The 14,740-nt window shown below is 44.6% G+C and overlaps 1 protein-coding gene across 2 annotated transcripts in view; it reads left to right on the forward strand.

Annotated features, from left to right (window-relative positions):
• POLA2 (DNA polymerase alpha 2, accessory subunit) overlaps window positions 1-14,740 on the forward strand; it is a 70,763-nt gene that overhangs the window by 25,889 nt on the left and 30,134 nt on the right. For both annotated transcript variants that reach the window (XM_056526950.1, XM_056526949.1), the window contains exons 9-10: window positions 3,614-3,769; window positions 4,219-4,281. In XM_056526950.1, coding sequence (XP_056382925.1) covers window positions 3,614-3,769; window positions 4,219-4,281 — 219 coding nt within the window. The remainder of the gene's footprint in view (window positions 1-3,613; window positions 3,770-4,218; window positions 4,282-14,740) is intronic.

Genomic DNA, 14,740 nt, shown 5'->3' on the forward strand with positions numbered 1-14,740 from the left:
AAAAGAGAAATCTTCCTAAAATTTGTAACCCAATTTCTCTCGAGTAAGGAAATACCTCATCTGTGTATGTTAAGTGCTCTGCTTGCGCACTACAATGCTCACAAGAGACATGGAGTCACATTTGGCTTTTGGAAAGCAAATTTTGCTGAAATGGTTTTTGGGGGGCATGTCGCATTTAGGAAGCCCCTATGGTGCAAGAACAGCAAAAAAAAAAAAAACACATGGCAAACTGTTTTGGAAACTACACCCCTCAAGGCAAGTAACAAGGGGTCCAGTGAGCCTTAACACCCCACAGGTTTTTGACAACTTTTCGTTAAAGTTGGATGTGTAAATGATTTTATTATTTTTTTTTCTTCCACTAAAATGCTGGCTTTCCACCAAATTTTACATTTTTACAAGGGGTAATAGGAGAAAATGCCCCCCAAAATTTGTAACCCTATCTCTTCTGAGTATGGAAATACCCCATGTGTGGACATCAAGTGCACTGCGGGCGTACTACGATGCTCAGAAGAGAAGTCACATTTGCTAATTTTGTTGAAATGGGGGGTGCATGTCGCATTTAGGAAGCCCCTTTGGTGCCAGAACAGCAAATAAAACCCCACATGGCATACCTCTCAAGGAAAGTAACAAGGGGTACAGTGAGCCTTAACACCCCACAGGTGTTTGATAAATGTTCATTAAAGTGGGATGTGAAAAGGAAAAATTAGATTTTTACACTAAAATGCTGGGGTTACCCCATATTTTATATTTTCACAAGTGGTAACAGGAGAAAATGTCACCGTAAATTTGTAAACACATTTCTTTGGAGTAAGGACATACCTCAAGTCTGGACGTAAACAGCTCTGCGGGTGCACACAGGTCTTGGAAGAGCAGGAGCGCAGTCAGGGCCTTGAGCATTTACATAGCTGCTTATGGAGCCAGAACAGTGGGACCCCCCCTCAAGGAGCGTTATATGGGGTAAATTACTAAAGTAGCATACAGTGGGATGTAAAATGATAAAATAGGTTATGTTCCCAGAATGATGACCCAGAGTATAGCCAAAACAAAAAAAATATGCCCACCCCAAACCCTATACTCTGTATCATCATTAAGAGAATGTGATGTGAGTGGCCATCCCTAAACTGTTGCCTCAAATGCGCACCCCGCTCAGGTGGAGAGAGCGCTGCGCATTTGAGGCAACATAAAAAAAAGTTCACGATGATAGTGACTCAGTGACCTATGACCCATTTTTTTTATTTTATTTTTTTGGGCAATTTAAGTGGTTTTATTGGGTTAACATTTGGAATGTAGTCTGGACTTGGTACATTGGGGTAAAATTATGGAAAATGTAAATGAAGAGGGAAAATTTAGTACTGCATGGAAGTGTGATACTCCCTGAAGCAGTTTTTAATGCAGAGGCCCGGATTATCGGGGAAAGTGTCACATTTAAGTGGTGGTGTCCTTCCGTATCCCCCTTCTGTGACACACACTGCATTTTTTCTGGGCCGGGGATGATCCTGGCACCTATATTTCCAGTTTCTGGTCGCCAAAGATCAGGGCCCTTAGGACCCTAGGATCTTGGAACTAGAGGAATGTCCCTGTGTTGCCAGCGTACTGGGACAGTACAAAAGAGTTGTACATGGCAACGTGTACCAAGTAGACCGCAACTTTTTCGTGCCATATCAGTCTTTTCTGCATGGCCATGTATGGCTTGAGGACTTGATCAGAAAGATCAACTCCCCCATATACTGATTGTAGTCCAGAATACAATTGGGCTTGAGGACCAGTGTTGTGGTACCTCGCACAGGGACAGGGGTGCTGCCGTTACCATGAATTGTGGTCAGCATAGGGACATCCCTCTTATCTTTATACCTGACTAGCAACAGGTTTTCATGGGTCAGGGCACGGGACTCACCCTTGGGCATAGGTGTCTGGATCAAATTTAGAGGGAGGCCTCTTTGGTTCTTCCGCACGGTCCCACAAGCGGACGTGGATCTGGCGGCAAGGGATGTGAAGAGGTGGATGCTGGTATAAAAGTTGTCCATGTTCACGTGGTAACACTTATCCAGCAATGGGCGCATAAGGTCCCAAACAATTTTCCCACGAACACCCAGAGTGGGGGGACATTCTGGGGGTTCAATACGGGAATCTCGTCCCTCTTATACTCTAAACTTGTAAGTTTACCCGGAGGTACTCTCACAAAGTTTGTAGAGTTTCACGCCATACCGCGCCCGCTTCGAGGGAATATTCTGGCAGAAGATGAGTCTCCCCTTAAAACTGATCTACCGAGAGCTCCCTGAGAGGTACTTAGGCCTCACAAAATTTGGCCCCAAAGTGATCTATGACCGGCCTCACTTTGTAAAGCAGATCGTAGGCTTTATCACCTCGGGGGGACACACCGCATTATCGGTGTAATGGAGGCATTTCCAAATGGCCTCGAACCCCCTTCCTTGTAATGGCCATACTGTAAAGTGGGGTCTGGTAGAGGACATCCCCGCTATAGTACTGCCTGATATATATATTTTTTTTTACCAGGCCCTTATGCAGCACGAGGCCCCAAAATGTCCTCATTTCTGCTGCACTGACAGCGTACCATTCATTGGACCTAGCCAAAAACGAATCAGTGGTGGGCAATGAACTTCTGGGCGTACAGATTCGTCTGCTCCACCATTAGATTGACAAAGCAGTCGCAGAAAAAATTACTAAAATAGTAAATTTCAGTGTATCCAGCCGTGTAAATCCAGATTCCTGAGTCCGTGGCTAATAAACCCTCTGGGGGTCTCCAGACACGTTCACCGGCTTGTCTGGGGGTCGGACTCCTACGAGCAGCATGGACGCTCGTACTAGTGTCGGCCACTGGGTCACTTTCATGGGGGTTGCATTGCCTCGCCTGCTGGCGTCCGTGAGGACCTATTAGGAGGTCAGGCGGGACAACATTTTTTTTATTTTACTTTTTTTAACCTCCTACCTTTCCCTTTACTGTAAACTCACCCCACACTACAGACAGTTCTTCAACCCTGAGGGGCACAGATCTCGGCAGAGAGGGGGGGTTAGGGGTCTCTGGCTATCTCTCACAGCTCTGCCCGCTGACTGAATGTGGTGGGCGAGCAGAGCTGCGAGAAGGGGACATTAACCCCTCCTCTGTCGGCTGCTATTGGTCGGACGATAGCAGCGCTCCTGGACGGGGTGACTAGATCGCCACCTCCCCCTAGCTACAGGAGGTGATTAGCGGTGTATAGTACATCGTCTATTTCCTTCTAATTCTGGGTAATCGGGTCACAAGGGAATTCACCAGTGATCACTTACATGGGGGGGTCTCAGGACCCCCCCTGTGCATTTGCAGGGGATGCCTGCTGATAGATTTCAGCAGTCTTCCTGGTCCGGTCCCCGCCCAGAGTACCAAGGAGCAAGGGCATACCCATACGCCCTGGGTCCTTTAGGGGATAAGGATCTACAAGTTGTAGGTAGCAAACAGATGTCATAGTTATGCAAATTCCCTTTTTGTGTGTGTATATGATTCAGCTTTGAGCTGCACCACAATGCAAAACTGTTTACATATTTAAGAGACATATTGCTTTTTCTACCTAACATAATGTATGAGAAATCATTAGACTTTTTAATCTTCTGCTTTTAGGAGACTGTGACCGTGCTTGGACAGATTGGCTGTGATAGCAATGGTAAATTGAACTCCAAATCGGTCATTCTTGAGGGAGATCGGGAGCATTCATCAGGAATGCAGGTTCCAGTCGACCTGTCAGAGTTGAAGGAATATTCACTGTTTCCTGGACAGGTATTGACTTAATAATCACCTTTTAATAAAATATTTAAAGAAGTACTGCAACCATAGACAACTTATCCCTTATCCTCAAGATAGGGGATAAGTGTCTGATCGCGGGGGGTCAGAATGCTGGGACCCCCCCCCGCCCCGCGATCTCCGGTACGGGGCCCCAGCTCTGCACGCTCCCTCCATGTATCTCTATGGGAGAGGCGGAGATGCAGCATTTGTGCATTCCTGCCTCTCCCATAGAGCTGAATGGAGGGGGCGTGTCTGACCTTTTAGTGAGGACGATGACACAAGTATTAGCCGCGCAGTGCCGGGTCCCTGTACAGGTATCCTGCGGAGAGGGGATAAGTTGTCTATGGCTGAATTACTCCTTTAATGAAAAGTTGGAGATCTGTATTTGTTATCATTGTATCCTTCTACATTGTCAACCTCTGCATCTGTTTTATCTAATTCAGGTTGTAGTAATGGAAGGTACGAACAGCACTGGAAGAAAATTTGTTACTTCAAAACTGTATGAGGTATGCATAGACAAGTACTTGTTTCTTAATTAATTTTTTTTTGTATGCTGATCCCCTGCGCAGAGGTGCAATAGAAACGCAGGACATATGCATACGTCCAGTTGCGCGAACATGTTGGCAGCTTTGGGCGTATGTATACATCCAATAGTGGGAAGGGGTTAATATTGCAACATGGTCTAGGTAGGCCTTTTTTTTTTTTTTTTTTTTCCTGCATCTTTTCTATATATTTCTTTTAGACATTAAAAAAATTAAAATAAATAATGACCCCCAAAATAATCATGTTATAGAAAGGCTTGCTTACTGAATATTTTTTCTTCATACCTCTGCAAGCCTATTTGAAATAGATATTGCATCTATTAACAGCTTCTAGATGAACTTGATTAAAAAAAAATTAATAGCTTTAAAATGCTGTGTATGATACCTTTCCCCTTGCTCACATTGTGTAAGCTCCCAGCAGGAGAAAGTGGGCGTTCCCCAGCAGGCACGACATCACTGAAGCCTGCAGGAGCTGTACCTCACCATGCCCATACACACTTCCTGAGTTTGGTCTCCTGCCAGGCCGGGAGAAGACCACAGAACAGAGCCACCTAGTGGCCATTTTTTTTCACATTAGAAACATGTAAAGGTTTAGAATTTTAACAGCAAGTAAATAGCAAAGTGTCTAATAATTACATAATGAACAATATATAAAAAGTTTAGTTTGGTGACAGCTACTCTTTTTAAATATAAATCCGTTTTCTCTTCCTGGTACATTTAGCCTTGCTAAGTGTTTTTTTTTTTTTATCTTGAATCCTTATGTTGGGGATTTATCTTTCTTGGAGTTGATTGTGAAGCCCAATGCCTTTGTTTGTTGTTTTCCTTTGTACTCTCTCCCTGTTTTTATTTGATCCCTTGGCACATTAGCTCAGGTTCTATTCTGTTGCTGCTTATGATTTTGGATTTGGGATGAATGCTCTTCCTCTGTTATATTGTCCTGCACTTTACAAAGGAAATTGAAGAATCATTGTCAGTTATACTCTTCACATTGTATACACTTGCTGGTTGTGTAGCCTTTATGTATTATTGTCTTCTCTTGGGGGAAAAAAAATGTAATAAAATCTAAAATTTATCAAAAACACTGAAAAAGTTGGCAAGTTTACCCAGATTGGACTGGAAAAGTTATTAGATTTTGGAACCCTATTGATAAAATGGCTGAATCAGGAGGTTTTAGAGGAATAGGCTAACCAATCTAATATGTATGGAGCTCCCTGCTCTCCCCCTGTCAGAGAATGATCAGGCAGTAGTATTAGAACATCTTATTCTTTTGTTCTTGAGTAGATAAGCCTTCGCCAGAGCTGTCTGACAGCAGCTTACTCCATCTCCCCATTCAGCTGTTTAGCCAAGATTACATTTATGTTTTATGGAGGGACCAGCTATTGAAGGTGTATGTGCCCCATAATTAAGGTGGATAATTTGCAGCCTATTGGCCCATGTAAGAGGGCCCTATGATATGATGTTCAGGTTCAGCCAGAGAAAGGGAGAAGATATGAGTAAATGAAAGGGTGGGGGTACAACACACAAATGTTTTCTCCTAAACATCCAGAGAAATTAAAGTACACTGCTCAAAAAAATAAAGGGAACACTAAGATAACACATCCTAGATTTGAATGAATGAACTAATCGTATGAAATACTTTCGTCTTTACATAGTTGAATGTGATGACTACAAAATCACACAAAAATTATCAATGGAAATCAAATTTATCAACCCAAGGAGGTCTGGATATAGAGTCACACTCAAAATCAAAGTGGAAAACTACACTACAGGCTGATCCAACTTTATGTAATGTCCTTAAAACAAGTCAAAATGAGGCTCAGTAGTGTGTGTGGCCTCCACGTGCCCGTATGACCTCCCTACAATGCCTGGGCATGCTCCTGATGAGCATCTGCCAACTCCTGGACAGTCTGTTGTGCAACGTAGTGTTGTTGGATCGAGCGAGACATGATGTCCCAGATGTGCTCAATCGGATTCAGGTCTGGGGGATGGGAGGGCCAGTCCATAGCATCAATGCGTTGTCTTGCAATTGTCCACACATTACTGACCCACACATTACTGACCCACCGCCAAACCGGTCATGCTGGAGGATGTTGCAGGCAGCAGAACGTTCTCCACTGCATCTCCAGACTCACATGTGCTCAGTGTGGACTTGCTTTAATTTGTGAAGAGCACAGGGCGCCAGTGGCGAATTTGCCAAACGACCTGCACGGTGTTGGGCTGTAAGCACAACCCTCACCTGTGGACTTCGGGCCCTCATACCCCCCTCATGGAGTCTGTTTCTGACTGTTTGAGTGGACACATGCACATTTGTGGCCTGCTGGAGGTCATTATGCAGGGCTCTGGCAGTGCTCCTCATTGTGCAAAGGCAGTGGTAGCGGTCCTGCTGCTGGGTTGTTGCCCTCCTACAGCCTCCTCCACATCTCTTGATGTACTGGCCTGTCTCCTGGTAGCGCCTCCATGCTATGGACACTACGCTGACAGACGCATCAAACCTTCTTGACACAGCTCACATTGATGTGACATCCTGGATGAGCTTCACTACCTGAGCCACTTGTGTGGGTTATAGACTCCGTCTCATGCTACCAGTAGAGTGAAAGCACCGCCAGCATTCAAAAGTGACCAAAACATCAGCCAGGAAGCATAGGAACTGAGAAGTGGTCTGTGGTCATCACCTGCACAACCTCTCCTTTATTGGGGGTGTCTTTCTAATTGCCTATAAATTTTCACCTGTTGTCTGTTCCATTTGCACAGCAGCATGTGAAATTGATTGTCTATCAGTGTTGCTTCCTGAGTGGACAGTGATTTCACAGTGTCATTGACTTGGAGTTACATTGTGTTGTTTGAGTATTCCGTTTATTTTTTGAGCAATGTATTTCTATAGATTTACTTTAAAGGGAGCATGACAGAGACCCCTTTAGTATAGGATATATAATCAGTGCCCTGATGAACACTCGTCCTATGAGGCAAAAAACATGTACGGTACTCTTAGGCAAGGTTCACACCAACCTATTACAGATGAGTGTTTAGGTCTATATTGTGGCCACAAGTACCACACTGACCACAAATCTTTTTTTATTTAATTGACACATTTTACAACGTTCACAGAATATTAATTAATAAGTATAAGAAAAAATAAGTTTCCGCAAACACTCTGACCTTACATAAGGTTTTCAAATTTTTTTTGTACTAAAAATTTTTTTTTTTTTATAAAAAAAAAAAAAAAAAAAAAGGAAATGAAAAGTTAACAATTATATTTTTAAATCCAATGTGACCTGATGTTTTTATATAAAGATATTAGGGGAGATTTATCAAAACCTGTGCTTAGTCGCCCATAACAACCAATCAGATCGCTTCAGACCAACCTCATCGAGGCCTGGGATTGAGAATACCTATCAAGCATAGGGTCTATAATATTAAAATCCCCAATTAGCAACAGAGGAATATCTGAACTCTGTGAGGAAATAGCTAAAACTGTACAAAATATATTTGAAGAAAATGGAGGAGGAACATATAAATTTCCATATTCTATATCTCTCAAAATAATCCCACATATCGACCTTGATTATCCACGTAGCTTTTCAGAAACTTTATTGGAATACTTTGGTGTGCCAAGATACTAACATCTCTAGAGTAGTTTGTATGAGTAGCATGAAATTGAGCTTGTAACCAAGGTTCCTCCAAAAGGTGAAGATTATCAGGAGTTAGATGAGTTTCTTGTAAACAGTAAATTGCAGAAAGAACCTTTAACCCCTTAAGGACACAGCCCATTTTCACCTCTAGGACGCAGCCCATTTTTGCACATCTGACCACTGTCACTTTAAACATTAATAACTCTGGAATGCTTTTAGTTATCATTCTGATTCCGAGATAGTTTTTTCGTGACATATTCTACTTTAACATAGTGATAAATTTTTGTGGTAACTTGCATCCTTTCTTGGTGAAAAATCCCCAAATTTGATGAAAAAATTGAAAATTTTGCATTTTTCTAACTTTGAAGCTCTCTGCTTGTAAGGAAAATGGATATTCAAATTACATTTTTTTTTTTTATTCACATATACACTATGTCTACTTTATGTTTGCATCATAAAATTGACGTGTTTTTACTTTTGGAAGACACCAGAGGGCTTCAAAGTTCAGCAGCAATTTTACAGTTTTTCACAAAATTTTCAAACTCGCTATTTTTCATGGACCAGTTCAGGTTTGAAGTGGATTTGAAGGGTCTTCATATTAGAAATACCCCATAAATGACCCCATTATAAAAACTACACCCCCCAAAGTATTCAAAATGACATTCAGTAAGTGTTTTAACCCTTTAGGTGTTTCACAGGAAAAGCAGCAAAGTGAAGGAGAAAATTCTAAATCTTCATTTTTTACACTCGCATGTTCTTGTAGACCCAATTTTTGAATTTTTACAAGGGGTAAAAGGATAAAATGTATACTTTAATTTGTAGCCCAATGTCTCTCGAGTAAGCACATACCTCATATGTGGGGGGAGGGGGGGGTCAGTGTACGTGTGTATATGTAGTGTTTTACTCTTTATTTTACTGAGTCTCCCGCTAGGAGTTTGAGCTGCGGTTGCAGCTCAAACTTGAAGCAGGAAACTCACTGTAATCCCCCGCCAGTGTGAATGTAACCTGTACATTCACATGGGAGGGGGGGGGGGGGGGGGCGGGGGCAAAACTACAACTCCCAGCATACACTGACAGAACGTGCATGCTGGGAGTTGTAGTTTTGAAACAGCTGGAGGCACACTGGTTGGAAAATACTGAGTTAGGTAATAGAACCTATTACCTAACTCGGTATTTCCCAACCAGTGTGCCTCCAGCTGTTGCAGAACTACAACTCTCAGCATGTACTGATTGCCAAAGGGAATGCTGGGAGATGTAGTTATGCAACACCTGGAGGCACGCAAGTACAACTCCCAGCATGCCGAGACAGCCATTTGCTGTTCCTGAATGCTGGGAGTTGTAGTTTTGCAAGATTTAGAGGGGTTCAGTATGGAGATCACTGACAGTGGTCTCTAAACTGTGGCCCTCCAGATGTTGCAAAACTACAAATCTCAGCATGCTAAGACAGCAAACTGCTGTCTGGGCATGCTGGGAGTTGCAGTTTTGTAACATCTGGAGGTCTACAGTTTAGAGACCACTGTCAGTGATCTCTAGCCTGAACCCCTCTAAATCTTGCAAAACTACAACTCCCAGCATGCCAACACAGCAAACAGCTGTCAAGGCATGGTGGGAGTTGTAGTTTTGCAACATCTGGAGGGCCACAGTTTAGAGATCACTCTCCAAACTGTAGCCCTGCAGATGTTGCTAGACAACAGACTCCCGGACACGCGGCGCCATACTCACCTCCACCGCCGCCATGATCACAGCCTCCGCCGGGTGAGTGACCGCCGCTGCCGCCGCTACTACACTATTCCCCCCGCTGTGCCCGGACACCGATGGGTGGGCATAGCGGGGGGAACCGAACTTTAACCCCCCCCGCCCCCAGTCTATTGGTCGGTCGCTCGGCCGATCAATAGGAGGGGTGGCAACCCTGCCACCTCACTCCTATCTCTTCAAGGGGGATCGAGGGTGTCTTGGACACCCCCGATCCCCCTTATTTTATCGCGGCGCCGCCGTTGATGGGCAGGGGGAGAGCGCTCCCCCTGCAAACACCATAGATGCCGTGATCAGAACTGATCACGGCATCTATGGTGTTAATGCTGCCGGGACCGGCGCGATCGCGGCCCCGGCAGCTGCAGTGGGATTCCGGCTGTGATTGACAGCTGAGTCTCACCCGCGATCTCCTGCGCTGCCCGCGGCAGAGCAGGAGATCGCTTGGGCGTATGCATACGTCCATTTGCGCGAACGTGTAGTTCGCCTGGACGTATGCATACGTCCAATAGCGGGAAGGGGTTAATAATTCATGAAATATCGCATTCAGCATCCCTCTAACATTCCAACAAAATATTGAAAAACTCATTTAATCTGCAAGAAATAAGAAAAGAAAAAAAATAGTAAAGTAAGAAAAAGGAGAGAAAAAATAAAAGAAAAAAATAATTATTTCTGCAGCACTGGGAACCCACCCGCGAGCAGCTCTCCACCCTGGAAGGCGGAAGGCATCAGACCATTCTGCCTGAATACTGGCTATAAACATAGGTAGGAACATAGAGAAATAACTCAGTCTCCCGCATTACATATATATATGTTCCCAAAAAACTAAAGAAAAGGGAAGGAAAAGAAAAAAAATATATTTTTTCTTTTTTTTTTTTTCTTTTATCTAACACATATAACATCTCCCAACATACAGATCAATATTTTTATATATTCATATTAATATATGGAAGAGAGAAGAAAAAAATTCCACCCACAGATTATACAATAATCATACTATTTTTCGTTATGAGTGTAAGTGACTTCCGTTCTAACCAGTCATTTACATCTTTAGGATTATTGAAAAAAAAGTAGATCCCTCAAATATTATTCTGAAACGTGCAGGGTATAGCATAAGATATGTGTAGTGAGCGGAGATTTTTTCTTTACTGTATTTTCCGGCATATAAGACTACTTTTTAACCCTGCAAAATGTTCTCAAAAGTCGGGGGTCGTCTTATACGCCGGGTGCTGCAGTCGGCCGGGATGCCCGGTGCATGGATTATCCATACCCGGGCGTTCCTGCCGAGATGAACTTCCCCGTCACATTCTGGACATCCCTATGTCCCAAAAGATCTTTTCGGGACAAAGGGATGTCCTGGTTACATTTCTGCGGCCCCGCGTTAACTTTAAAAATGCTGGGGCTGCTGGGAGGTAGCGCAGGCAGGGACGTCATGGATGTTCCGTGTGTGCGCCCATAGCAACAGCATAGCAGAGAGGACGCGCGAGCATGGTAAGTTACCAGCAGCACGTCATCTTCAGTGCAACGACCACTGCTCCTATAGGCCGTAGCAGTAGATCGTGACCCCTGACCGGAGGAGCGGTGGTCGGAGCACTGAAGTTGGGCAGTACACTATATGTCTGTGGGGTCCACTGCCTACCTAATGGGGGGGAAACTATACTGCCATCCTAATGTGGGGGAACTATAACCTAATGTGGGGGAACTATGCTGACAACCTAATGTGGAGGAACTATGCTCACAACCTAATGTCGGGGAACTATGCTCACAACCTAATGTGGGGGGGAACAATACTGAAAACCTAATGTCGGGGAGACCTATGCTGCCAACCTAATGTGGGGGGAACTATACTGCCAACCTAATGTGGGGGGAACTATACTGCCAACCTAATGTCGGGGGAACTATGCTGCCTACCTAATGTGGGGCAACTATGTTGACAACCTAGCGTGGGGGAACAATGGTAAGGTACCATATCGCAGTAGAGGGGTAGTCTTATACGGCGAGTATATCCCAAACTCTATTTTAACTGTAAATGTCGGGGGTCGGTATATACGGTATATCTGAAATTTTAAGCTGCTGTCTCTGAACTTCACTTGAATAGTCATCAATGATTGAAATTCTTGAACCATTGAATTGCATTTCCTGACTTTCTCTAGCTTCATTTAGGATTGTCTCTTTGTCTCTGTAATGAGGAATCCTTGCAATAATTGGACGGGGAGGTCGCCCAGGTTGTAGGGGTCTGAGGAATTCTATGTGCTTGCTCCACAGCAAATATATTAGAATTAGATTCCTTTCCAAATTGCAACAAAATCAATTACATTATTGCCCTCCACATTTTCAGGAGTCTGTTTTCCATTTCATCTAGCTTAGCAGTTAAAGAGGAAATATCTTTCGTGGATTTTGCAGCGTCTTTAACAACTACTGAAACAGAATCTTTCACATTGCTTATTAGTTGTTCCGCCTCCGTCACACGTGCAGATATTTTATACAAGTCCGTGCGTAATAAAGAAATATATTGCTGCACATGATCCACTTGAGCTGTTAAACCATTTATAGCAATTAATATATCCTTTAGAGATAATTCTTGTGTATGCGACTGCGGTTCATCTATGAAATTCTGTTCTTCGCCCCCACCACACAACTCTCAATTCCTGCGCATGCCGCTCCTGCTCCTTTCTAGATAGTCATAGAGGCACTCTGGTTGTTTCACATAAAGCGCTAGTGTCCAAAGTATTTAAAACATTGTTCTGCACATATGCAAAGTGCTCGAAACGTTGGGCGCAGCTATCCTGTCTGGGAGAGATAGCAGATTGAGACATATATATAAAGTATTTGACCCCTCTATTGTAGTTAATTGTTCCTGGACAGCCTGTATCACCCTCTTCTTGGGCCCCATTATTAGGCACTTAATCTAAAGCACCTCACAAGTGCTGAGCAATATGGTTGGTTCACAAAAAATATATCACTGGCCCAGTATACAAGATTATCAATATTTCTTAGTCTATAGGTCTTACAGTCAGCTGTGTCTCCTCCCTTTTAGATCCACTAGTTCATCATCATGCGCCTTTACTAAATCACGAGCATGCAGCGGCAGCGTGTTATCAGCAGTTATCGCCTGCTCCCTACCACTGCAACAGAGTCTGTCCGCACAGATAGCAGCCCGGCAGGGCAAGGCAGCGGCAGCGCGTCTGGGAGCACCCCACGAAACGCTGCAAGGTCACACAGGGGCGGCAGGAAGTTGACTCCACCGGAAACACCGCGGACCTCCGGTCTCCAGTTCAGTCGGGGGAGACACCAGCTCCGCCCCTCCTACATCATCTCTGGTTTGGCCACCTTCCTCCTACGCTGACCACAAATCTGATGACCGCTGTCAGCTGAGGTCATCAGACCCATGGCCAGTGAGACTTGCAGCCCTAATATGGAAATGAAAATGCAACCAGTTACTGTCAACCCAGTCTTACGGTGCTGCTTGAATAGGCTTCAAGCTGTTCTGCCATCCACCAAAATAGGTCCTCCTAACCTGTCCTCAATATTGCTAATTGGCATTAACTTAAAGAGGTTATCCAGGAAAAAAAAATTGTTTATATATCAACTGGCTCCAGAAAGTTAACCAGATTTGTAAATTACTTCTATTCAAAAATCTTAATCCTTTCAGTACTTATGAGCTTCTGAAGTTAAGGTTGTTCTTTTCTGTCTAAGTGCTCTCTGATGAGAAGTGTCTCGGGAACCGCCCAGTTTAGAAGAAAATCTCATAGCAAACCTCTTCTAAACTGGGTGGTTCCCGAGACACGTGTCATCAGAGAGCACTTAGACAGAAAAGAACAACTCAACTTCAGAAGCTCATTAAGTACTGAAAGGATTAAGATTTTTTTTAATAGAAGTAATTTACAAATCTGGTTAACTTTCTGGAGCCAGTTGATATATAAAAAAAATTTTTTTCCTGGAATACCCCTTTAACCCCTTAAGTATCCATACGCCCCAGTTTCCAAGTCCTTAAGGGCGTATGGATACACCCTGCGCATTTCCGGCCCCAGCTGCTAGCCGGAGCCGGATGCCTGCTGAAATCGTTCAGCAGGCATCCCGGCATATCGCCCAGGGGGGTCATTATGTCTCCCCATGTCGGCGATGGCCACAGATCACTGGACAATTCAGTCCAGCGATCTGCGGAGGATTCCGGGTCAATCGGGTCTCCAGTGACCCGGAATTACTGGCTGATCGGGGCCGTCAGAGACTGCTCCGAACAGCCATTGCCAGCAGGGGTGAGGTGGCACCGGTGCCACCTCACGATCGCCCTGATTCGTCGGCCGGTTTACCGGCCGACCAATCAGGGTGCCTGCTGCGGTTGTCACTCCCGCAACCCGCTCCGCCCTTCTTCCGGAGTACGTGAGCGGGAAGAAGACCCCGGGTGCTGGGGACCCCGATCCCCGGCGTCCCTGTTGTGATCGGGGCCCCAGTAGCCGCGGCGGCGTGGAGCAGCAGCAGTAGGTGAGTGACAGCCTCCTGCTGTTGCTTAGCAACAGCTCCCAGCATGCAAAAAGGGCATGCTGGGAGCTGTAGTTATGCAACAGCAAGAGGCAGACCACCACAACTCCCAGCATTCCCTTATGGGCATGCTGGGACTTATAGTTTTGCAACAGCTGGAGGCACATTTTTTCTATGGAAAAGTGTACCTTCAGCTGTTGTATAACTACAACTCCCAGCTTGCACAAACAGCTAAAGTGCATGCTGGGAGTTGTAGTTTTGCAACAGCTGAAGGCACACTGAGTTAAGTAGCAAACCAGTGTGTCTCCAGCTGTTGCATAACTACAATCCCCAGCCAAAGTAGTATGCCTCCGGCTGTTGCATAACTACAAGACCCAGCATGCCCTTCCGCTGTCCGTACATGCTGGGGGTTGAAGCTTTTGCAACAGCTGAAGGCACACTGGTTGCAAAACACTGAGTTTGTTACCAAACTCGGTGTTTCACAACCAGTGTGCCTCCAGCTGTTGCAAAACTACAACTCCCAGCATGCACTGATAGACCGTACATGCTGGGAGTTGTAGTCTTTC

Source organism: Hyla sarda, chromosome 6, assembly GCF_029499605.1.
Source record: "Hyla sarda isolate aHylSar1 chromosome 6, aHylSar1.hap1, whole genome shotgun sequence".
Taxonomy (NCBI): domain Eukaryota; kingdom Metazoa; phylum Chordata; class Amphibia; order Anura; family Hylidae; genus Hyla; species Hyla sarda.